The sequence below is a fragment of the Cygnus olor genome, chromosome 14, assembly GCF_009769625.2.
Source record: "Cygnus olor isolate bCygOlo1 chromosome 14, bCygOlo1.pri.v2, whole genome shotgun sequence".
Lineage (NCBI taxonomy): Eukaryota > Metazoa > Chordata > Aves > Anseriformes > Anatidae > Cygnus > Cygnus olor.
The window spans coordinates 16,057,742-16,084,673 of NC_049182.1; the positions used below are offsets into that span (position 1 = coordinate 16,057,742).

General features: G+C 39.9%; 1 protein-coding gene across 3 annotated transcripts in view; it reads right to left on the reverse strand.

Annotated features, from left to right (window-relative positions):
* TENM2 (teneurin transmembrane protein 2) overlaps positions 1-26,932 on the reverse strand; it is a 1,590,996-nt gene that overhangs the window by 170,352 nt on the left and 1,393,712 nt on the right. For all 3 annotated transcript variants that reach the window (XM_040574031.1, XM_040574032.1, XM_040574033.1), the window contains one exon: positions 2,815-3,049. In XM_040574031.1, the coding sequence (XP_040429965.1) occupies positions 2,815-3,049 (235 nt within the window). The remainder of the gene's footprint in view (positions 1-2,814; positions 3,050-26,932) is intronic.

Here is a 26,932-nt window from a genome sequence, read left to right on the forward strand (position 1 = left end):
CTGTGTATTTAGCCCAGACTGCCTAAGATGGCAAAGGAAAGAAGGGAAAAACATTCTTAGCAGAAAAAAATAACAACATGCAGACACACATTGCCACGCTTGATGATTTCAGTGCTTGGCACTGTTAGATAAAGAGACATCAGGAATCTAAATTGTGTTCTGATTTTTGTAGTGCTGACATAAAGTATTCCCTTCAGACAGCCCAGGTACCACTTTCCGTTTCATAGTAATGTGACCATTCGCATACTGTTTTCAGCCAAGAGCAGAATCTGCTGAAGGTTACCAAAAGGTGAAAACAAAGTTGAGAAAGTCTGTCCTGATAAAGCAGCCGCTGTCAGCTGTGGCTTTGTCTCCAAAGCACTCTGCTGCTGAGATTAACAAACTGCCAACAGGGAAAAACATTCGGGTGCAGTGCTCTGGGAAGAGGCACTGTTATGTGGGATCAGTGTTCACATCAAAGCAGGACGGAAAAATACAGGCTGAACTAACAACTTAGCAAAAAGGTGTCATTGGTTTTTGTGGCTACGGGTATGAATTTAGAGTAAAGAGAAAGAGTTACAGGCTAATTTGGAAAGTCTCCAGTGATTCTGCAGGCATCAATTTCAGCAAAACACACTGCAAAACAGAAAAAAGTCATCATCTTTTGAGTTAATATTCTTGTGATGAAACTTGTCATCAAGTCCTGTCAGGTGTGCAATTTCAGAAAAAAAGAAAATCGATCCTGAAGCACCTCTGGAAGAGTCTTAGAAGGCGGCGGTCCTGTCAGGAGGCTCTCTGACATCTCAATGTTTGCTTCTGACAAACGCAACTACGGAAAACTCCAATTAGCTGCCAGGTATCTTGCGGCCTCCAAAACTAAGAGCATTGCTTTGGTCAGCAACATGAATACACATGTATTCTGTGAGAGTTTGTGATATAAAACAGAAAAGGAGAAGGTCCAAAGTTATTACTGGAACTGATAAAACTCCACTGACAGGGAACAGGCACAAAATCAGAATATGGAAGAAGGAAACTCAGACAGCCCAGGTCTGGTTCTTGGGGATGCCAGTATTATGACAGAGAATCATCTTGCAAATAACCTGAGGAATTCCCTTCCTATAAATGTAAATTGGGACAATGTTAAGACATCAGAAATTACATTACAGCTACTGTTGTACCTGAGAATGACTTCATATGAAACCAGAATTAAAAGCATTGTTCTAATATTGGGCAATGAACACAGCACCAACTGGCCCAGGCCGAATAGCTTCAACAACTTCATCCTGTGGTTCTTAGTGATAAATAACAAATTCAGAACACCAAACCTTTTGGCCAGAGTTAGCTCCAAAACCTTCAGTAAGAAGGAATCCCCTTCCTTTTTGTTTCTGGACATCTCATGCTTCAACTAACTTGTATTTACTTTTCATACCCACCTCTTCTTCATAGCATTTGTTTTGCTATTTTAGCCAAGTGAATAAATGTGAATGAATGATGTGAATAAAGCCCCTTGTGGGCAGCCCAGGGCTGGGTGTAGCAGCACAAACTCCCTTCGTGTTTCAGCCTCATTTTCTCCCCATGGCACTACACCCACTGGTGCACAGTTTCAGTACAGCTGCACCAGCGTCTCCCCAGCTCCAAACCAAAAGTCAGTCTGTAATCAGACTCAAAGGACTGGGCTGAGACTGCTCAGAGAGGTAACCACACCATGCCTGGCTACTGTTTGTGTAATCTGGTAGAGCAACCTTGAATTCCCTGAAGGCTGCGACTGAAACATAACAACCGAGAAACTGTGACAACAAAACAGCTATAACCATTGCAGGAGACTGTTACACACAGTCCAGCTGCTCTACCTGTGTTCCCTGTTTTTATATCCATCTATCTCCCCAGGCAAGCAAGAACAGATTCCTACTGCAACCTTATTTTTCACATTTTTTTTTAACTGAATTTGCTAGAATTCAGTAACTTTCTAGCATATTAGCAAGAGGGGCAGCCTCAGACATACAAATTTCAGCGCCGTCATGTGTCATGTGAATGCCCAGCCTGCTCTGACAATCACAGAAGGACTCTGCTTCGTGTCTGTGAACAAGGACACAAACACATGTTCCTGCAAACAGCCCCACAATGGCTGATTTTAAATTCTGGGAGATCAGCTCTCCTATTCAAAGCGCAAGTTAAATACATCACCCACCCCAGATGACCACAAACGAGAATACAGAGAACCACAGCCTGCCAGGCACGCACTTATTCATTTGACTGACTGAAGTGCTGCACCTTTTAATTTATATGCAACTGTTTGCCCCATGGGCATCAGGCTGTTAACACGTACAGAAGAGATTAAAATGAGCTTGCATACTGGATGAAATATAAATGAAAATTACAGTACTGTCAGTCTTGAATCTGGGATTGTTTCTCAAGTCTCCCAAAATGCATAATTGCAAATGGGACTCTGTTTGTGACCTCAGGAATGGCAAAATGCATAATTTTCCAGCGACACAGTCAATATGACTTATACGCAAGTTCTCCCTGAGCCTGTGAGCAAGATATACTACTCTAGCGCCATTAGCTGAGTAGACAAGAACTGTCCAAATGAATAATAAATGCTTTAAAATAGGACAGAGAAATGACAGAAAGATGTCCACCTCCCTGTCTTTCAATGCAAAGCAAATCAGAGTATGTGTATTGTACATATTCTGATGTGAGGAACTCTCCCTGTTGTATCAGCCAAACACATCGCTGACCCAAGGCGGATTAAAACCCCTCTCCTCAGTAGTCAAGTGGTTTTCTCTGTGTGCTGCAGGATGTCAGCACCCCAGGACTCCCAGCCCCACGACCCACCTGGTCTCGAGTGGCACGTTGCTGTTGAGCACCCAGCTGTCCTGGAGCTGCACGGACTCGGGAGTGGTGGCCAGGTCGTTGGGTGCGGGAGCAGGCGCGTGGATCTGGTTGCGGCGGTTTGTGAGAGAGTTCCTGTTGAGGGAGTTGGCGGAAGAGTGATGGTGGGACAGCGAGTGGTTGTGAGGAGGAGGAAGAGGTGGCCTCAGTGTTGACTGGCTGTGATGGTTTGAGGGGCCTGAAATGGAGAAAAAAATAAATCACAACTGTGTTGAAGGTATTATTCTCTTCAGCACTTCCAAGAGACGATTGACTAGAAAAAAAACACCACACAACAACAACAAGAAGAAACCACCTGCAACCAGGAAACTACGCCTGTGTGCCTTTTGGATGTGTAGCTACTAAAACAAAGTTAAATCAGATCACAGATTATTAGCAAGTAGAGATACAAACAGCATTTAGAGGCTGTATAGTTGCAATATTCTCAAAGACTGGTCTTTCTCTGGAAAAAGGCTTCTTGGTGGAGGAAACAGGACAGCAGTCAAGCTCAACCGTTCTGTGCATCAACCTGGAGGAATGTTTTCCTCCCTGTTTTTATCATGGAGTTGAAGAAGGTGAACCTTAATGCATTAAAAATAGCTTTTGAGAATATGGTCTTTATGCTTCTATAAAGCCTAATCAGAGATCTCAATCTGCTTTCACTCACTGTTAGTTTACCCATCAGCTTCAAAGGAACAGTATTCGTGCCAGCGAAAGATTAAGCTCAAAATTTGAAAAGACAGCACAATGCAATGATGGTATCTTTCATGTTCTTACATGTGACCAGGATTTGGCCTGTTCTTTTGTATTTAGCAATGCCACAAACACACATCAAGATCTGAAAATTATGCTAGTCCTTCAACCACTTTCATTGAAAAATGACAGGAGATGTTTTGGGGAGATAAGGAAGGCTATACACTTTTCTCATTCTTTGAGTTTGCATGGATAATGAAAATAAATTCTGCTAATCAATAAAGGCAAGTGGATTAAATTAAAAAGAACATGCGTAGAAAATAGGATAAGGAGGTATCTTTCTAGCATAGTCACTTTTCTAAATAAACACAGAATGGTAAATATGTTTAAATGTAGTTCCATATGTTGCAATAACTTAGTTTTAATAAAAAAACACAAAAGATGATTAAAAACAGATACTAAGTGGATTACGAACCGCACGCTTTAGTCATTATATCAAGTTGTAGTTTTCTAGTGAACTATAATCAGAAAAAGTAATATCAGCAAAATTATAATGATGTATGTTTGTTTTTAGAAACTGAAGCACATTCTATACTTAATGAATCAAACAATAAAAGAAAGCTTCATGAGGAGAAAACACTTGCAGCTAGACTGATCTATTTTCATTTGAAACAATGAAGTATAGAAAAACTGTTCAAATGTTCAATTAACTGTACATTAATTAAAGCCAATATTTAAAAAATAAAACATGGAAAATTATTGTTCAAGGGTGGGACTAACCCCATGCGATAATCAGGCCACACAGCCAGGAACTGAAATAGGTGCCAAATTTCAGGCTCCGATTCCTGAAGTTAGGACCCAAACCCCTCCCAGGATCAGGAGAGGTGTCTGAGAGGGGAGAAGGCCCCGGCAAGGCCCCGGCTGCCTCCCTGCAGCCCAGCACAGCCACGCACCCGCCGCCTGCCCCACAGCAGCGGGGCCCCTGGCCTGCGCCCGCCGGGCTCCCCTGCATGAGGCTATGCCAAGAGAGATCTTCCATCTTCTCAAATGGCTCTGTGGGCCTGGAAAGGCACATGCCGGAGAAGAAGAAGAAAACACAGGTTTCACCAGGACTTGCACAAGGCAAGAAGTCGGCCTGTGACAAGACACTTTAAGAAGGGAATGACAATAAATTCTGGATACTTCATATACTGCTTGCAATCTGCACGGAAGTTTCTTTACCTTTCTTGAAAGTCTTTTTGCCTGAATGCTCATCCTGTGGTATTCACCTATTTTAAACATAAAGAAGCCTTTCATGGACACAGCCTGAAATTTTGGGCCATCACATGGCCTGGCCATCCTACTGTCCTTGCTTTGGCTATTTCTTCCACAAGCTTGGAAGAGACTGTTTGGCCCAGCAAAGTTAACATTTAAAAGCCCCGTTTGGACCTCCTAAAACATCAAATGTCTAATCTACGCTAGGTCCTGTGCCATTTCCAAACAGCATGTGGAGTAAGACACAGCAGGAAGAAAATGTGTTTGGACAATATCCACACGCATAGAAGCTTAAGTGGAATTACGCTTCTAAAGTCTGTGTTCTGGCTTTAAACAAAGCATGTCGATTTGGATTTCAATAAATTGATCTTCATGAGTGATAAAATACAGACGTGTGCCCTTGTGTGAAAAACTACTTTAAAAGACGTGTGCTCCGTATCTTCTCAGCTCACTTTTAATTCAGCCTCTCCTTTTGGAGGATAAATAGGGAAACGTTGAACAAAAAAGTTTTGTTCTGAGAGGCACTGCAGTGCCAGCTATACACAGACTCTGAATCTTGCAACTACGTAAGGCTCTTCTTAGAAGTGAGACAACTCTGTGCACTCTTATTACCGTACAATTTCTGTAAAACTAAAGAAGAAAGAACAGAATTCAAGCTACCATACATATGCTACCATATATATAGCTACCATATATAATTCAAGCTACAGTATATAAAACGTACCACACAAAATAAACTTTGTAGAAGTAACTGAACATATACCACAGCTGCAAAACCTCAGAACATCTGGCACAAGATGAATGTAGCAATTAACAGAGAATAAAAATCAAATACCAATATCAAAGTTATATAGATATTGCATAGCTTATATACATATTAAAACACAAAATCTAATATCTATATAAATACTAACAAGGAAACATGCAGACACACTCCTATGTATATACGAGAGTTAAAATCTTAATATGCTGCTTCTTCGTAAATTTGTTTAAATAAATAAAAAGCAGAAAATGAACACCACTGAACTTGCCATGGATATAAAACTGGATTCACATCTGAACATCTAAGCGCTTCTTTGTGAGCATCTTTGCCTAGAATAAAACTTCAGTAGCAGTACCTGGAAATCTGTTAAGCTCAGAAGTTCAGAGGAGTAAATCACTTGTCCTGTAATAAAAGCTCAGCAGCATGAAGGGCTGGCACAACGTATCTTGCCATATGACATGCTCTGTGGCCTCTTGCTGATTGCTTTGGTATTTGGGAGCTTAAAGACAGTAAGTGACCTGATGGAGCACATCTAGCTTTTCACATCACGAAAGAGATTTTATTTTTTAATATAGCAGCTGCCAATATTTGCCTGGGGAAAAATGCTGAGGAAATTATGCTGTTTCTGAATTATTACATTAATTAGAGGTTTCACCAGAATACACTATCCATTCTCCAACATTTAAGGCTTAAGAAGTCTCTTAAAAACACAAAGAAAATCACAACTGGAAATCTAAAACATCAGTACCCTCCATATTTTGGTTTCTGCCCTTTTTTTTTTTTTTTTTTTTCCCAACTGTGATTTAAATCCACAAATAGACAAAGATACCTAATTCTAATGAATTTTAGTACATATTAAATGACTGCTTCTGAAAAATCAGGTCCTGATGACCATACAATCAACATACAATTCTGCAGAGATCTTGCTGTAGTTAAGAATACCAGCTTTTCATTTAACATGTGCAAGTTAGAAGCTAACTGAAGATAAATTATTTTCTAATTAAGTAATCTGAGAATACAAAGTCTGATCTAAATAACTTTGAAGTAAGCACAAGCTATTTGGGTTTAATCAGAACCAAAATGCTAAAAGTGTAGGAAAAAAAAAAGCTCTGCTCTGTTGTTTTATTCAAGAAAACAATTAAACAAATCAAGCTAGCTAGCACAGAGGTAACATTCAGCTAAGAAAGAGGCAGAACGGCACTTTTATCCTTAACGTAAAAACAATAAGACAGTACTGGGAAGGCAGAGGGGCCTCCAGTGCTGTGTGGGGCAGAGCCACTGCATCGCCACAACACTGGCCTGTTCTGACACGGGCCGCGGAACACCACCCAGCAGGAAAAGCCCCCAGATGTGAGCAGGAAAAGCACTTGGCTGTCACAGGGTTACAGGTACAACAGCGATGGCTGTGTGCTCCTGAGTATGCACCTCTAAATGCTACTTCTTGGCCTTTGTTGCAGATCGGATGTTGCCTAGCACACTAAGTGACACTTCGGGCCTGCTTCAACGTGGTCACATCAATTTCCAAGTTCTTCCAACTCTTCGGTGCACTCACTTAACACACTCACTAAATGCACACAACACAAGGAACTGAGCAGAACAAGTGAGTCTCCCACTGCAGAGATCCAACTCCTAGCAGGATGAGCAGCATCCCTAATCGGCGCTGAGCAATCTCTTTCCTCCATCCATGTTCTTTGTCAATACTACCTCAAAAAAGTAATGGAGATTCTATCTTAGCTGTGCTGCATTATCCTCCATGTAATGATTAAATGCTAAAGAGACGCACAAACATATCCTCAATCCTTTCCACAAAAGAACTAAATATATATATATATATACACATTATTTTTCTGAAATGAACAATGATGCAGCTTATACCTAACCAATACAAACATTGAACATAACAAGAGAATGAAGTCGATGCACTGAAAGATAAAATGAATAAACTAGAACCACACAAATCCTTGTTAGTCAGCATTAGAAACCTAGTCTTTAGCACTCCTAATTCTTTATTCAAATAACTCTACCACACTGTTTTCTCAAGAAAACCACATCATCTGCTATCACAATGAGTAACAGGTTTTTCACAGAACCACAGGGCTACCTTCCAAGCTAAAATCATCTTCAAAGGCAGATCACGTTACTCAGCCAGGGAGAAAGAGAAGCACTGAAGTGCCCAGGAGCAGAACGCAGTGTTGTAGGGAGCAGCCTCTCCTCGGCCAGCTCACACCCAGGACATCAGTCTTGCAGCCTAGGACCAGGGCTTCTTACAGCAATGTGGAATCTGGTATAAGCTGTGTATGACTCAATTCAGAGAATTCAAGCAAACAGAAGAACTATTTCATGCAAGGCCAAAGTTTAAATGGAATCTCAATATTCTCAAAATGTTTTCAACATATGCTGGAAAGAAGCAAGCTATCTTGCTTATAACCATAGATGTCATTAACTCTCTTGCTTGCTGTAAAACCAAACCGTTTGCCAGGCGTTCCTTCTTTTGTCCACATGTTTTTACAGTGTTTGAGGCAAGAATAGCTTGAATGACTGGCTGTCATCCCAGACTGTACATTTCAAACTGAAAATTCAGTAAATGCGTGCTAGAAATTGTGAGTCACTTATCAGTGTCTGCCAGTGCACTGCAGCCATCTCCTCAGCACAATATTAGAATCAAAAATTAAATGTTCCTGTGGCAAAAAAAAGAAACAAAACAAACAACAAACCCCCCCAAACCCCCTTGGTGGCCCACAACAGCCAGATAACCACAGAAAAGAGGAGAGGTGGTTTAATGGCTGAAGTATTAGTCTGGGACTTTGTCATAGTTTCTATATCCTATGCTGACTGAGGCATCCCTTGAGCAATTGCAGATGAATCACTTGTTATCTATCTGCTTCTTTATCCATATCCTGCGCAGGAGTGTTGAAGGTAAATTACCTTACCACTCACAAGGCGATCAGATACTACTGCAGCATGAGCCGGTAAAATGCTTTGTAGCTGCAGCTCCCAGCCTGCGGGGCACAAGTTCATCACACGGGAGGCAGAAGCAGCAGCAACCAAATTAACTTGGCCAGACCGGAGTCCTTGCTGTGTACACAGAGCACGGCTGCTACTCCATCACACTCCTGCCATCGGAGGTGCTGTGAAGCTCAGAGCAGTTGTCCAAGGGCCCGCAGCCACGGCCAGCCAGCAGAAGCAAGAACACCAGCTTGTGCTCAGCGCTGCAGGAGCCAAAGGGATGACAGACTTGGTGTTTGCACCAGATGGGTGGGATGACTGTGAAAAAGCAGCGTGCATGCTCGTGCGGGAGAAGACAACGATGAGGGACCCTTCACCAGAGTCTAACCTGATGGACTACAAATAGACAGTTTTCTCAAGTAAGTGTCACCTACAGAAAGGTTTAAAAACACTGCCCTACAAAATAGTACTCCGATACGATGTACTAATTATATTTGCTTAAATACATCACTTAAATATGCGTTACCTCACTGCATGAGGTGAGCCGGCTGCATAAAACAATGGCTAGTCAATGGCAAAACACATTGCTTTAATAATAATGCTTTACGTAGACTCGGTATCCCGTGATAGCTTTACGTATTTACATATATATACATACATAAGTAGGCGTGCTATTTCCCGCTTTACATATCAGAAGAATGAGTCACAGAGAAGTTAGAGTCATCTTTCCAATTAAAAAAAAAATAATAAATAAAATCCATGCATTTCCCCATCAAGCTTCTCGTTTAATTTTCCAATAATGAAACACATATAAAACATATTTCAGAGAGACCAAGGGTGCATTTATCTTCTTTAGCCTAGATGCCTGACTGCTGCCTGAAGAGGGCACTGATGTAAGAAGAACTAAAAAGAAAAGCATACGTATATATTTCTAACTGATAAAAAGTTAACCATTGCCATAGAACACGAAGTCCAGAATGCTAAAGTTTGCTTTGTATGCTTGGTTCTTCAGAATGGAAGGAGTTGAACCCTATCTAGTCTTACACAAACACCCTCCAAAGCAAACTCAATTTGATATACCGAAAATCACACAAAGAGAAACTGGAAACAGACATTTTTCTGAACAACATACAGAAACTTCTGAGCAGAAGTTTTTGGCCAGCAGTGTAAGCTTGGTGACATCTTCCTGACAGGAGTATAGCTTGAAAATGGCTGTTTCTCTGGATGGTCCAAGGGGGAGCCTGAACATTTTCCTAGTGACATAACTAATTGTACCGTAATTACCAATTCATTGCGAATCTGGAGTCAGGTGCAATAAAGTCATCCCCAAAGCTATTACAGCAGTACTTTGGATTTTATATAACCCAGTTAGCTAGCACACAAAGCTGTTTTCCAAGGGTGTAAAAGAAACGCTAGTCACAGATGTTTTAATGCAATTCATTATTTTGACCATTTCAGAAACTTCACAGAACATATTATGCAGTAATAATATAGTATTTCCAAAATAATCTGAAAATTATTTATTACACCTGAAATATTAATAAAAAAAGAGAAAGTCTCTGAAAATAAGTTACTAAAAGTAACTATGTAAGACAAGATCTGATATGAGAAATTTGTACAATGCTCTTGCACTGTTTTTTCTGGGTTAAAGAATTTTTTTTTCAGAAATATTTACAGTATTACTTTGTCAGCCCAAAAAAAGCACCAAAATAATAATTAAATACCTTTTTTCTTTTAGACTGAACTATCTGGTAATCAAATGGTGGAAGTAAACACTGATTCTATGTGGAACATTAAAACATGAAGACACACTGACACCAGTACGTGCAAGGTTCCTGGGGAAGTCCCCCAGGACAGTTCAGTTTCACAGCTCTGGGGAAGCCACAGTTATGTGCTCTCTGGTCAATCTGTTTCACAAAATGTAGAGCAGGTAAGAATAAATGGTGTAAACTATATGGAAAAGTATAAGAATGGTGCATGATGCTGTAGTAAACAAAAGCAAATATAATACAATGTGTATGTTGCATTGAATTAGATTTCAATAGGTTATTTCTCTTTTTAAAAGCAGGTAAAATACAAATGACTACAAGTAAGAAACAAGCACTTCCTTGCCTCCTGTAGGGAACAGCAAGCTGCAAGCACTGCATGACTAGTGTGTCTTCCAAAGCCACTGGAATGGGGCTCTAACTCTTTATTAGTTGGTGTGGGACAAAAAAGAAAGTCACAAACCATTGGACTAAAAAGTCCTACAGAAGTTCCCTGACTTTTCAAGGTACTTGAGAGTTTAACCTCAGCTACCACAGACAACAGGTTCTGTCATTCAGAAGATGAAACCAATGAGTTAATGAGTACAAATGAAAGGCATCATGAGGTGGTATATGAAAGCCTTCCCACAGCTTATAACTCAGCAGTAAATGAGCCAACTTATTAAGCTAGAAGTTCATATAAAAGTTTTTAATTGAAGATTTTAGTGTGTGTAGGAAAAAATCACAAAGTCAGACGTGGAAAAACAGAAAAAATCAATACTAGAGAACCTCAGCTAGGAAACTAATCAGTCTTTGTCATTGGGTGCTGCAGCTGGGACACAACTTACCAAGATACACCTGATGTGACTGGCTTTCAGGGTGAGACCCCTGGCACCTCTTCTACAACCCTGGGGCTGCGCGGGGCCCCACAGAACAGCCCTTCAGAGTGTCTTAGACCACCACAATACTGAATTTGTATGGCAAAAAAAAAAAGAGAGAAAAACAGCTCTTGGGTGCAGTGCTGCATTCACAGTAATGACAGCAGCAGTACTAAAAAGAATTTAAAAGCAAGAAAAAAGGATGACTATGATATTTATCCAACTAAAGTCATAGGAGATACTAGATACTAGTTAGGTGCCAAGACTGCAGTTTGACCAAAACCTCTGGATAAACATCTGCCACCCTGCAAAAATTGCTAACAGCTTTACTGAAGGAGGACAAGTAATCAAAATCTATGTTTGAAATCTCTGCTCACAAGCATGTGTGGATTGCTTAAATCCCTTGGACAGAAAAGGTTCATGGCAGTTAAAGCTATAACGCGAGAGATGAGTTTCAGAAAACCCACAGACCAAGGGCAAAACTTTTAGATGCTGACATTGGCTTGTAAAACCATGACGGAGAAGAAAAGGAGATAAGGATGATTCCACAGTAAGTCAAAGTCTGCTGCTTTGAGACATAGGGGCAAGGCAGAAGTCAGCAGGAATGAAGGAAAAAGAAACTATTTCTTAAGAGCTCTTAGAAGAGCATGGTAAGTCTTCTGCATAAGAAGGAAGCTCCTTGATGATTACGTGTTATATGTATAGGTTACATGTATATTAGCAGGTAATTTGCCACAATATAAACTAGTCAGTAGGTCAGAATAGAAGATCCTAGAACCCCTCTTCTACACTGTATGCTGTTTGGATGCTGTCAGGCTCTAATTCTGGACTGGATTTAGTTTGGTTCGTTTCGATCAAGAGTTCCCACTGTCCATGTGGTCTGAAGCAATCTCAAGGGACGGTCACTGTTTGCAGCTCTCATGTCCCCATTAGAAGGGGATGCACATTTGCATCAAAGCTTCTAATCAGTTTTCCCTGGAAGAAATCATGTTTGTGCAAGCCAACATTTCCCAGTAAGCCATCCCATCACTGCCTAAGGTAAGCAGCCAAAGGGGTCACTTCAGAACTGCAGCACTGCTCCAGCACAAAGCACTAACATGGACACCGCCAAGCTCATTCAGTCTTGTTCAGATGTCACTGCCTTCAAGTTTGTTGCTAATCTATCAGTTAATCTGTATTTCACATAAGGAAAATTCGCAAGAAGAATAATTATTACCCGCCGAGAAAGACTCTAACATTTTGATTCATCTTTGTTTTTAAATGAATGAGAAGTTTACTGGCTGTTTCAGTCTGTAAATAGAAAACATTCTAAAAAACGTTAAAAAGAATAAGCTCCAGTATTAATTTCATATGGGGTCTGTCAGTTGTGCAAGACACTAAAAATTTAGTGGATACTAAGTTGCAATTCTGTATTTGAAAAACCCAATGAGATTACTTTGTTTTGATATCAAAACTATGACACAATGACAGCACGATCTTCCTATTGCTCAACTGACATGTAAGAAAGACGCTTGTCATATTGAATCTTCAAAGCTGCTACAGAGTTATGCTCGACACTTGGGCTTTTCTGCATGGCCATTTATCAACTAAATTTTAAAACGAATATTCAGAAACAGAGGAGTCAAGCTCAAGAAATTACAAAATCAAGAGGATTTTTTTCCCTAAATATATAGTAATTTAAGTAAAAGTTATCATCATTATGTTATTACCAGTAAATTGGAGTATCTATAGTTTTTGGTAGCAAGATATTTATTAGGTGTCCCTACTTAACACATAAAGAAACAAACAAAACCAAATATAAAAAGTAAATCTTATCTAGCTAAAGCATTGCCATTAGATAGCTGATACTCTCTATGCTGATAACAGCAGAAGATTTTTTTTTAATTGTTTTAAATTAAGATATTCATTCACTTTTACTACTTTTGCTCCTATTTGCATGTGTGAAAGATTTTCATTTACACTCATTTATCAACTTAGGCAACTTCACTGACAAGGAAATTCATTCTGACAAAAATAAATCAAACTGTCTTGAGAAGGTTATCGCTGATGTTGGTACATGCATATGGCACCTAGATCAGGAATAAGTATGATCTTTTATCAAACACAACTCTCAAATATTATGATTATCTTTGACATATTCACAAAGGCAGATGGCTGTCCAGGTAGCAAAGATCTTATTTTAAAGTAGTATTTCTTTCAGAAATACTTCCCACAAATGTAGGAAGGCAGAAGAGGTGTTAAAATGAAAAGTAAAGCATGGTATTGAAAGAGATCTTAAAAACCAATAACCCTGGTACATTGTTAAAAACCCAGAACATAGTTCTTATCTGTCAAAAATGCCTGTAGTGAGTGTTACATATACTCGGTTGATCACTACTTACAACCACACCATAAAAATAATAATAATACTTAATGTTCTTTAAGACATCTGCCATGTGTTTTTCCTAAAGTGCTTCCTAAATGAAGCCTCATAAGGTATGGATATTAGCACAATTCTGAAGGCATACAAAATGAAACACAGGGAGTAATGAATTAATATTGAATCGTGTGTCCCAACCCTAGTACCCTGGTTCTGTCTTGGTCTTATCCCCCTTATAACAGACCCTCCTTGTCTGGTATGTTCATTTCTCTGGTCGTAACAAAGTAAAACACATGAAAACTAATTTGAGTGGGTGCTAAGCGAAAGTAACTCACACTTCAATTTAGCTGTTATTTCAAACAGTTTGTTTTTCCTCATGCAGAGTATTTAACTAATACATTTCAGTAAAGAGAAACAATTCCATTTTTTACATTGGCCATATCTCTAAATGCAATATACTTCTGCAGGACCTTTTAGGCAACTGCCTCAAAAAACAAAACAAAAAGCCAACACACAAGAAAAAACATAGTTGATCACAGGTTTTGCAAATGATATGTAACACAAGTCCTACCCATTGGAGAGGATTACATTTGTAAGCTGATGTCCAATTAGAACATTTTAACAAAAACATAAGAGCAAAGCTATCCTCTGCAGGGCACGAAAGTCTATCATCATTAAAGCTTAAAGACAGTTCCATGCATATTTTCTGCATTTTCTGAAGTAGCAGTCTGGAACAAAACCCAAACTATACATCTGCGTAGGATACTGAAAGACATCTTGATGCGGTTTCACTATTTCAATTTACTTGCATGTTTTTCGATGCAAATGCAGGGTAATATGGCAAGCTGTGCAATGAAGGGAGGGGACGTGAACTCTGTTTTGCTGTACAGTGTCTTTTTATTAACTGAGACTCCACAGAGCTCTAAATTTATGAAATACTCAAGAAAAAACATTATTAAATTATTCATCAGTGATAAGACAATTAAGAAGCAAACTAAAGGGGCGAGTGGAAGCTTGGTCCTGAGGGAGAACAGCTGGTCCTCTCATTAAAAGTATGTTTTGGCAGCAAAATACCCCCCAAACAGAGGGAACCTGCTGCTAAAGCAGCCTCAGAGTCAAATTTAGGAGCAAGTAACAAAGAAAGACTCATGTGAAGAATAAGGTGGGTGTACGCTGGGTGCAACTGCGCCTGGTGCAAGCTGCACTTCCCTGGCTTCTGGCAAAAAAGGTGCCGCGATTCAATGGCACTCTGGAGCCACCACATCAGACAGTGGCCTCATCAGCCACCAGGCAGCTCTGTGCTGCTGTGCGGAACTGCCATGAGGTAAGGTGGGGAGCCTAGGAAAGGTGTCACACACTGCGTCAACGCTTACTGCAGGCTCAACGCAGCGGTGAGGGTGGCAGCTGAAGCCCTAAACGCCCCCCTGCCCTGTTTCAGAGCCTGTGTTTATCAACCACAATATGTGGGTTTGTAGATAAAGGAAAGGTTCACGAGCTGCCTGAGATCTTCTCAGGAGAAGGCCCCCTGGAAATGCTGACCGTGAGCAGCACCCAGCTGCACAGGGCCAACAACCCGCGGCAGGGGCGGGCATTTCACCTTGGGGCTGCGATGGTGCAGTGCCGCTGGAAACAACAGGGCATGGCACAGTGTGAATGGCACGGAAAGCCTTCCAGAGGTGGAAAACAGAAAAGGAACAGGACAGAGAAGGGAAAAGGAGCAAGTTGGCACAATGACTTTCACGGAGGGAAACAGCATGCACGCAAATACAGCAGCGACCTGCTCTAACAGTCTGGTTACAGTGCCAGAGCCCTGGGGGTGTCTGAAAAATTCATCATTAAACACCGTAATGTTTTGGTGACACAGAAATGCAAAACTGGATACTTCATCTTAATTTTGTACAATCTTACTTCCCAGTTAGGTAAAACACTGCTAAACAATTTCCTCCCTTAATGCCATCCCCTTTAATCCCACATTTCCCTGTGTGCATGAAGTGTCTTTACAGCTAGAAGCAGAAACATGCAATAGCTTTTTTTTCCTAAACAAATAATCCTGCTTAAAATTGTTACTTGCATTCTTGCATAAGACTCAAATGTTCTGTACCAGGCAGGAATTCAGACATTCTTACATAGCATTATCTCAGTCTGTTTCAGAACCTGATTTAGGTTGTAATAAAATGCAATAACTGAAATTTCTTTTAAAACTCTGATCTTTCTGTACCTGTTTGTTCACTTTGGTCAGTTGACAAAACAAACATTTTAGCCTTTCCTGCTGCTCCAGATATGTCATACTGAAGTGCATTTTGCATAAAAAGAAATGGCATGCCACTAGTTTTGTAACATTTTTAGGGTTATAGTTATAAATACTTCAGATGATGCTCTAGACAGGAACTCAAGCAATGCAGATTCCTCCTCTTCAAACGAACAGCAGAGAAATTTACAGATTCAGTTTGAATCTGTACCATATTAATTTACATCAGCTGATCAAAGAAAAGGGAAGCAAAGACAAGGTAGATTTCTAAAATGATGGGATATATACATACCAAGCTAAGAATTAATTACAAGAGGAGAGGAGAGGAGCAGTAGGCCAATAGATATAACCACATAGTACAGTAAATTATAAAAGATATTTTCCTATACACATCATTTTTTTCAACACTGCAGCTTTTTCAAACCTAAATTATTTTTCTTTTTTGAAGAGCAGTCTTTGTTTAAAAAAAAAAAAAAAGCATCTGCTAATGAAAAAAAGAAGACCTATGGTCTTAAGCCATGTTAAAAAAAAATGTTTTAATCCTGTCACTTAAATGTACTGTTTGAAGTGTCAGCCTCATCCGGAGCAGAGGCCGTTAAGGAATTATGTTAACCCCAACACTTCATGATACCATCTTCAGAGTCAACCCCATTCAAAGCAAGCAATGACAAGACAAAACTGATGCTTCCACATTTTCTATACTCCTCAAAAAAAAAAAAAAAAAAAAAGGACTGCTATTTCCTAAGGTAACACGAGGGGATCTGTCTCTTCTTCATGCATTAACAATTAATATGGATCCTGCTTATAGACATCTGTAATGCTTTGGGCTGTATTTATGGTGTGATAACTGTGTCATTTTGAGACACGGCACACCAAGATGATAGAAAGACACAGCTGAACTGTTCACTCATGCTCCTTTCTAAGGGACAACACTGTTATCTTGTTACAAAATACTGCCCCGAGCAATAAAAAGTTTCATAAATCTTTTTCTACCAGTGTTGTCAGCTTCTATTTTTGCCTGTGGCTGAATGTGATTATCATCTGTTTTCACCCTACAAGAAAACAAAGTGATCTAGAATATAATGACTGGGGAACATTTTGGAGCCCTCCTGAGCTGCAGGATGTTTCCAGCTGCTAGCATAGCTGATAACGGACTTAATAGAGCTAATGATTTCTAATACCACTAACACAAGGCTATTTTCACAGTGGGTAAATAATGACTCTTTTGTTTTGGAAATAGTTAAGGAGTCATGTAGATGTTTGATAAGTACATGATACAGTGTAAAGGCAGCAATATTTGGGTAACTAATGGTGGATTACATCAGAGCTAGAAGATAATATATGCTTCTGTTTCCTTTTAAAAGACTTAAAAGTTTATAACCCTGTTAACACCACTGCAACAGCAAGGAGATTTCACTGTAAACAATTACAAGTAATGTTTTAATCTAAACATAAAAATGCATCCATTTGTTTCAGCGTACTGCATCTTTGTTTTTATGTTTGTAATTAATATCACTAGTCTTCACCAGAAATAAAATAAAAACTAATTGGATAGTAAAAGAAATTTTCTTGAGGGTTGAACGCAAAAAAAAAGCCTAGATGAGACAAATGATGAATACCACGTAAGCCTACGGTATTTTTCTTGATCACAACTGTGTGTTTCTGAAGAGGATTAACAACATTTACCTGGTTCACTACTCTCCCAGTGGATCATCCATGTCCCCATTGGGAGAACCCCATTCCACTTCTTTTGTTTCCTAGAAATCATACACAAAACTTCCCTCTGGTAAAACATGTTTCTCCTTCCCTCTCCCCTTCTCACCAGAAATGATATATCTCTGTATGTTGCACATGCACATATTCCATTTTTCCTTCCAGAAATTTGAACAAGATTTCCAACTGTGGATGCTGCAGTGAGTGATGGGGGCTTCGTGCCCCGGCTCACTGCAGCATCCTGTGGGACCAGCGGTCTGTGCCCCCCCCATGGACCCTGACCTACCCCTCAAGCACCTCCTGCCCCATGCCTGCTTTGCTGCTGAAGCCTGCAGCCATCCTGCAGCCCCACAGTGGCTGGGAAGGGCTCGGGCTGTTGCAGGACACTACTGGCAGCAGCAGTACTGCCCAAGCACCAAGGAAGAGCTGTGCCTATCTTGCACTGGTTGTAAAGCCAAACTTACTGTGAAATTCGGCGCTGTTGAATGTGTAGCCATTAGCAGAGAGTTTTAATGCCTTGTGAGTCTGAGCTGCGCTCACTAACAAACGAGATTCATTAAATGGGATTGTATTTCAGCGTGCTCTATGTTCCTGCATCACCAAAAATTGGTGGCACTGAGCTGCTTTCAATCCAAACTTCTCAACAAGCAGGAAGATGATTAAATATATTTCTGCAAAGTACGGTATAAATAAAATAATTCAAGCTAGACAGAGCTCTTAAAGTCAAAATGAAAGAAATAAAAGTACTTGATTATAGCCCAAACAGAGAAAAACAAATGATATAACATAGCAAAGCAATATCCACCCATTATAAACGTTACAAATTTTAGGAAAGCATATGATAACCCCTACTGCGATTCATTTCCACATATCTTGCAATGTTACAGGAAGCAAACAAAAATAATTAAGCTTACCAAACTGTATTTCAAGGTAGAGCTTCTACAGTTAAACTAAATGCAAACTTAAGCAAAGGGTCTAATACAGCTGCTGGTGTCAAACTGAGAATGCAATCACTTCTGTTGTTTGTCCCTGCCATTGTTTCATTATGATGAGAAATTGTGGACTGGAACAACAGAAATAATTCATGGTCTAAGAGCTAATGGTAGATTTTGTTTGTGCTGGTGAGACAGCAGTTCTAAATGACAGGTCAAACATGCAAGCAACAGCACAAGATTGTTCCACATCACAAATAAATCAGGTTAAATATTATGAAAAATGAATCTAGCAGGAACTCTGGGTTCCACATCAGGTTTTGTATTAGAAGGCCAAGAAATGCAGGTTTGCAAATTCATATACTTGACAGACATGAGCAAGCCAATGGATTAATCACAAGAAAACAATAGGATGATCAAGTAATGTGACAGTTGCATTTGCTAACCTTAATGACTTGCTCAAATGTTACTTCTCCCTTCACATACAGACATGGAAACAGGAAAGACACTAGATGCAGTCATTTATGTATTCTGAATGCTAATGCCTTCAGAAAATAGTAGGCACTAAATTATTTACTAAATACTAAGATTCAGAGTTAATCAATTTTTATTCTTTAAATAGCACTCAGTAAGACAGAAATTCAAAATCCGTTAGAGACGAAGCTGGAGCATGCAACATAGCTGCCGAACCACTGATAATTTGAGAAACATGTCAAAGGGCCGATGCATACTTCAAACCAAGAATGCTGAACAACTTGGAGAACAAGTTGCCTAAGCTGCTCAAAGATTAAGAATTATGGATTGTAATTAAAATCAGCAATAATATCAGAAGGCAGAGATATATTACATGCATTAACGTATAAAAATTGAAAAAGGGGATTTTGGAGACAAAGCTTTTCCGTATCAATACAGGAGTTGTAATGCCAACTAAAAAGTAGACTTAAGCTTATAGATCTGGAATTTATGATAGGAATAGATGGCTGAAAGAAAAAGGTAATAAAAAGACAGGAAAGAAACCATTATCATTATTTAAAAAATGTTTATAAAACGAAAAGAAGTCAAATAGAGAGTACTTAACAGAGAAGGTATTGAGAATTGAGACAATATAAAACGATCAAATATTGCTAAGTCTAAAATTCTTACTTTGATAAAATATATGAAAATAAAATATATTGTGAGGTCCTTCAAAAGGAAGTAAAGATACATAACAGGTGGCAGGACAGGAGATGGAATTCGGTGTTGACAAATGCAAGAGCAACTTGAAATTCCTCCAATAACTATTCATACTAAGCTACCTACATGAATGCCAAAAGAAAAAGGTGTGGAGGGGAGAATTTTTGTAAACAGTCCAATGAAAATAATTACAATGCAGTAGATGCTCCAGGATAACATTCTACATGTGTAACAATGAGAGGAAAAAAATGCAACATATCTTCAGAGTTCTAACATCAAGTGATTGCATGCTGCATCCTTATCACTGAAGTGGAAGACAATCAACAGCTGACTTGCAATATACCCTGAATTACCATGCATAAATACGCCAAGTTATGAAATACTGCATCATTCACTCACATTGTGGGGAAGGTGTTATGTGCTATCCTACATCCATTCAGCCTTATTCATGCCTAGTGTTGCGAAAAAGCAAAAAGATAATTTTAAATGTCTATTTAACACAATTGTTCTCTGTAAACTTAGGTTAGTATTTAGAATGGGAAATGTACAGCATCCTCTGCTGCCGACAAAACCGATTCACTGCTTGGTGGGTGCAGAAGAAACTCAGGACTACCAAGGACCTTACTGCATGCCCCTAGCGGGCACACGCACTGCTGCTCTCTAAGATTTCTCGCCCAAAATCTTGTAGAGCCCTGCGTTCACATCTGTGTACCAGGGACCACAGGACTACCACTTCCCCAGTGACTGTGCCCTCACAATTTATTCTTGGCTTACATTACATGGACTCAGCTATGAAATCTTACTGATTCAATCAGAAAACTAAGAACTAGAGAAACTGCAAGGCATGCAGACACACCTTTTTGATGGTCATGTTTTTGCTGAGTGAAGCCAATATTTAAAGGCAGTAGTCTCCTCCAGTGAATGATTACACTACTGCTTTAGTGAGACATCTGTGTATCTGATTATAGAGCTTGAGAACAGGCCCTCATTGTAATAAGCAATATCACCATCAGGTGGCAAACGCAGAATTTGGCTTGATGAAGTGACGTGTCTTGGACTAATAAAGGAACGAAGGTTTCTCAAAAGCTCGGGGAGCCAGAAGGTGGCTTGTGCCCGACTCCCTGGGCACAAAGGGAAGCCATGAGCAGAGCCACTTGGTTTTAGATCTGCCAGTCAGATACACTGCCATTGCGACTGCAAGCTGGACACCTTCAGCATCAAACGGGGGAAAGAGGACCCGTGAAGACAAGCACTTTAATATTCAAAATGAAAGCGCCTTGAAGAACATGCATGCTCTTAGTCACAGCCCGGCTTCTCTGTTGTGAGATCACCTCCGCTGCCAAAACAGAGCCAGCAACACATTTCTCTGCTGAAACCAAGTAGGCAGGGAATTCAATTACCAGGGTACAAGCACAGCCAGATTCACTGACCAAGCCTTAGTTATTTCATATGCGTGCAGAGGTGTTTTGAGAGATTGCAGACATCTTTTGTGCAGAGGTCAGGTTCTTGGTGAGATAACACCAAACTAAACGCCTCTGCAGATGGTTCAGATGGTTGGCTGTGCCACTGCTGGGGCTTTTCCCGTGAGGAGCCAGTGCCCAGTGGGGATGGCAGGAGCCAGGCTGGTGCCCTCCGAGCCCTGCAGTGAGTAGCAGAGATCTGGTGGTCCAGGGGCCCTTGGGCTCAACCCCACAAGAGCCTCAAGTTATCAATGGGACTGCGATATCCCCAGCTCCAAGGGCAGGAATCCTGTGCCTGGCTTATCAGCACAGTTTATGCCTGGACATGAATGTATAAGTGGAGTTGGAGCTTCCTGATCAATCCACCTGCTTTGCAGTATATATAATTCTTTTCGCTCATGAGTCAAGCCAGTCATTGGTGTGTGTTTCTCAAATCAATGCTGCATCAACAGAGTGAAATAAAACCAAAGGCTATTGCTTAGGCACAACCTAAGTACTTACATTGCCATCATAAATGATACACAATAATACACTGTCTTCACTTTTACAGCACTTCATAATTCCTCACTGTAAGAGGAACACTTTTTTGCCTTTTCTTTTTTTTTTTTTTTTTTTTTTTTTTTTTGTAATTCACAAGATTCACACTAGCCAGTTCGGATGCAAGTATAACACATTCATTCTTCAGATATTGTTAGCTGACACATCTGATTTTGTAACTTCAAGCAATTAGAAGCCCAGTGCAAATGCAAATATAACTGCTGGTCAAGGAAATGCTGCATGCTAAAAACAGAATAAGGCATCTCTAGGTCATAAATTAAAGAATGACAATGCTACAGGCATTGTTTATTCACATTTGCTAAGACTGGAAGAGACAGACATGCTGTCTGCCTCAGTTTTAAGAGGGGATATGGAAAAACAAAAAAGAATCTCATGATTCATAAAAGCTAGAAATAGCCCACCATTTATTTGTGGTCCCTGAACTATCTATCTGGCACATCACTGTCAGGCTTGTGTGGGCATCCTGCTGGGATGCTTTCAATCACCTACCACAGAACAGGAGACTTCTGAAAAAAGAAAAATCTATTTCCTTTTTATTCTTCCTTCTAAACACTATGTACTCTTCCAAACTGTATTTATTTTCTGAAAGTAAAAACAACAATAGCTGCTATGTGAAAAAAAAAAAAACATAAGGGAAGAAAACGTAAGCAGGAAATGCTGTCACCGACAAGGATGCTGTGCTGTAGGAAACACAAAATGTATTCAGTTGTGTTGACATTTCATGAAGTTAGAGCTACCAGAGTTGGGTGAAGCAGATGAATATTACCTTTGTTTGTCTTTATATATATCTATACGTAAAATATATATCTATATATAAAACATATATGTATATACTTAAATAAATAAAAATAAATATATATATATTGCTGCTAAGTAGCTCAATAAGCAGTTTAAATGCACACTGCACTTCCTTGTGATACATCTCCTATTCCTCTACCAAATTTTGACACAGAGGTTTCCTCCCCTAAACATATTCATCAGCAGTGTTTCCTACCGAGCCGGTGATTATTGTCTGCAAGTCAGTCAGTATTTATTCTGGGATGTATATGAACGCAAAACCATTTTCTTTCCCCACCCCGTTCCTCAGCACACTGCAGCATGCTTTCCTCCTGAGAATGCATTGCATGCTATCATCATATTTTGTAACAAATGGTGAACTCATGGTGCATGAAAATTACCCCAAGCTAAACAGAAGTGTCAGCGAGGCCCTTGCGGGCTGTGCACCGGGTCACCAAAGTCGAGAGGGACACGTGAAAAAAGGACCGGGCAGGTACCCTGGTTACCACACTTCTGTATCACTGATTATTTCATTAGCTTCCCATTTTCAGCTTTCATACCTAAATTGATCTATTGAGTATTGCAGAACACTTTTTACATGACTGCTCTCTGCTCAGCTACTCTGATTGCTCTCATTATTCCTTCTTTCCAAGAGAGAGATTCATTACTCAGTACGTAAACCTCCCTCATTTTGAGCCTGTGCTTACAGCTCCAAATCTGTCACTACACACACATTATGACAGTATTTCTTATATACAGAACTACTCCACAGCCCAGCTTTTTAACCAACCAGGTTTCGGGAAGGAATTGAATACAAACAGTTAAAATGATTATTAGAAAGCAAAAAACCCACGGGAAGCTTCGCAGCTATGTAAAGCTCAACAGCTTCTTGAGGCATCTAGAAATCCACATATTTCTGGCCTAATTCTCATTTCATCATTTCAGAAAACTACAGCAAAAACGACTGTTTACAACAACAGCCGTAAACCCAAAGTATCACAGAAAGAAGAGCACGAGCATGCCCTCCCGCCGTATTGCAGCACTCCTTGGACTTGGCTTAGCCCCCTGCTAGGAACAAGGAATAATGTCTCTAAAGTGTAATGTGCTTCCATTCTGCCACTTCCTATCTATTGCCGTAATATTCTTCTATGAAAATCAGATTTATTTATTCATAGGCACTAGCACACCGTTGCTTTTGTCAAAACTAGTCTCATGCACACAGCCGTCTATGCGTTCCTCTAAACGAACTGGCACGGCAATTAAGCTCCCCAGCCTTTCAGACGGGGAGGGAAACCATCGCACTTGCTAACACAAACTCTGGAGGCGTAACGCTAGTGCAAAATGACTGCATCTCTGTGTAGAGGGAGATAAGGGAAGTGACACAGATTAAAACAAATTGTTGATCCATACCAGAGAGGAGCTAGGCAAACAATAGCAGTAAAAGCATAAATGTCAATTTGGGATGATAAAGGATACAATCTAAATGTAATATGAGAGGCCTCCAGACAAAAGGAAAAAACAGAAATTACACATTACTGAGGTACCAGATGCAATAAACAAACAAATATGTAAACACATGCATGAATATGCATATGGCAAAATTCAGATCACAGGGCTGATTGCACAAGCAACTAGATTTTGTGTTAAAATACTGAGCAACTTCAAAAAGTCAGACTGCTGGGTATGAAGAAAAGAATCTTATTTACAGCTGTGGTAATTTTGTTTTCATTTCGAGTAATCCTCAAGTATCCCGACATGCCTTCCCCTCCACTCTGCATCTGCATCTTGACGGTACAACTCTTCCTCAAGACACTGACACCAGTGTCAGTAGATTCTTTCCTGCAAGAGGCTGGCTCTATCCACTGAAAATAACTGTCAAAAGGTTTCTCTAATTGCTCTCAGCATTTCCTTGCCTCTTCCCCTTAACATGTTCTTGTGCCCTACAGCAGTTTGCCAAATGAATTAAGGTTTCAAAGCTCATTTAAATAATCTTATGCTTATTCTAGTCTTGGCATTGGTGACAAAACCAAATACTTTCATCCAAACTATGACCTAAAAACTGGTCAGTCACATACAGCTGTTAAAAGACCTATCCAAAATTCAAGTGAGGTCTACATCACAGTCATCCTAGGCAGTAATATTGCTGTGTTCTACCTGAGAGCATAGAATGATCCCAAACCTTCTTGTTATGAGACATACAACACCTGAGAAAGTTTAATTTAATTTAATACAGAAAAGTTCACAAATAGGAATGAATTACCTTAGCAGAAGCAACACCTTAGTAAGCAGTTCCTACAACATGCTACTGCAACAAACATTTTACTGCAACAAACATTTCATCAGTATCACCACCCTGGGAGAGCTCACTTATGATTTTGACCAAAGATTTGGGGGCATCAGCAGATACATAATAACCTGTCAATATGAATAATTTTTTGATGTGAACAAAAAAACAACTCAAAAGCCACTTAAAATGCATACACAGATCTAGACAGACACACACGGCTGCACACAAATGTATTCGGTCAGTGTAGGTACATGTGATGAACTGTAACAGAGGTGCTGCTACGGTGAACTGTGAGTTTACACTGTCATGTATTCTACATGTCTGGAGGTAGTACCACGCTCCAGACTGCAATACCAAGTGATAAAAGTGACTTTCTTTACAGCTCTTCATTGACTCAACTTGCTTAGTTTAACATTTCAGACTGTTACCTTCAAACATGCAGGGACAAGGGGAGAGGTGTGAAAGAACAAGAGCTTGCAGGCAGATGTGTTTTTTATTCTCCATGCCTGAAACGCAACTCCTACTTGAAATATGTTCTCTAAATATTAGGTGAGAGATTTTATAATAATGTAGTAGGGCATTATTGCTGTTACATTCGAGTGCTTCAAAAGGATCTCTAAAAATAATGTAAGTAGCTGTATTTCAAAACAGTAGCTGGCTATCAGGCAATTAAATTGCCTAACATCTTGCAAACCACTCACTTTTGGTTATTAAGAATGAACTGTCTTAATCACATATTACATAAGATGCAGTATTATTCTTTCAAGTTTTTTTTTTTTCTCCTGTAGAAATGTGAGCTCCTAGGTCTGTTTTAAAGTTTTCTATTAATATAAGTTTATTTTTGTTTATAACCCAACAGCATTGATACTTTGTATTTTCAGTATTTTAAGTTTTCGCCTGTATCTTACAGAAACATTAAAAATAATGCAAGTATTTTCTTCATAGTGAGTTTTTTTTAAAATTCTTATTCTTAAAGATGTAAATAAAGATTAATTTCAGTCTAGCTGCTACTACCACAGGTTTTCCAAAAAATAATAGATAAAAATTTGAATGAAAAAATAAATACATAATTTTCTATGTCAACATGTCTGACAATTTTATATCTGTCTTTACATCCAGTGCACTAAAACCTCTGCTAATTATTTACCTTTTCCAATATGGCCTTCTAGAATATCCTGTTTTTCTTGCTTAGAAACATCCCCAGACTGCCTAGTCATCGTTTTACAGTAAATGCATTGGCATGGTCTTGCTTTGGAAACTGTCTTACACTTTGTCTGGAAGACAGACAGGAGGAATATTTGGTTTTGTCCCTATTGAAGAAAACAGAGCAAGGTTTTGTTTGAACAATGAGAATACCCTGTGCTTTGCAGCAGTGATAAGGCACTTGGAAGTGCAGTGACTCTGTATCAGGAAAACGCTTCTTGCCATCCCTATGTTCATATACACAAAAGCTTTATTTTACTTTGAAAATTTCATGTTTTCAAAGACTCTGCAGTTGGGTGCCTGCCTGGATCCAAGGAGAGCCTTTCCTTTCTCCCCTGGCACCTGGAGCTCCAGGCCGCTGTAAACCATATGTTTATGACAGACAATACACCAATACCACACTGGCACCAAATTTTTTCAACGCACATGACAACAAATACTAGCAAAATGATTAGGATGTGGTATTAGCCCCCTACCCTGCTCTGCACTGACTTGACTTAGAGCCTGCTCACATGGGTTGGTGGCGAAGTTACCAGCAAGGCGTCTCCGCAGCAATGACAGGATATAGAGGAAAGACCCCAAGAGGCCAAGCTCCTGCCTCCATGTGCTCCAAGAGCAGCATTGCTCCTTTCCTCAGCAAGCAACTGCACCAGCAGTTGCATTATCTCCTGATGTCAGTGCTGTAGAAGAAACTGCTGCACACTGTGCACTCTCCAAATCCTGCCAGGCAGAGACGAAGGATCCTGCTGTGCAAATTTCAACATGGAGATGAGAACCAGGCCTGCAGCAGAAGCCACCAAAATATGCTACCTTGCAGAGACAGGACACTGAAATGAGCTTGAACAAGGGCTGGGACTTGTCTCCGACTGGCTAGTCAGAGAGCATTCCTACTACTCTAGCATCTGCCTAGCATCGAGGGCTAGGAGATCAAGAAAGCACTGAGGGGGGATGAGGAGATGGGGAGTGGAAAGCTGTCAGTCAGGGAGACGGTGGCAGAGAACAACACGAAGGTGCAAGGAGCAAGAGGACAGAAAGATGGACCTAACAGAGAGAGTAGAGAGAGAAAGAGATGGACTTAAAGGTCCCAGTAACT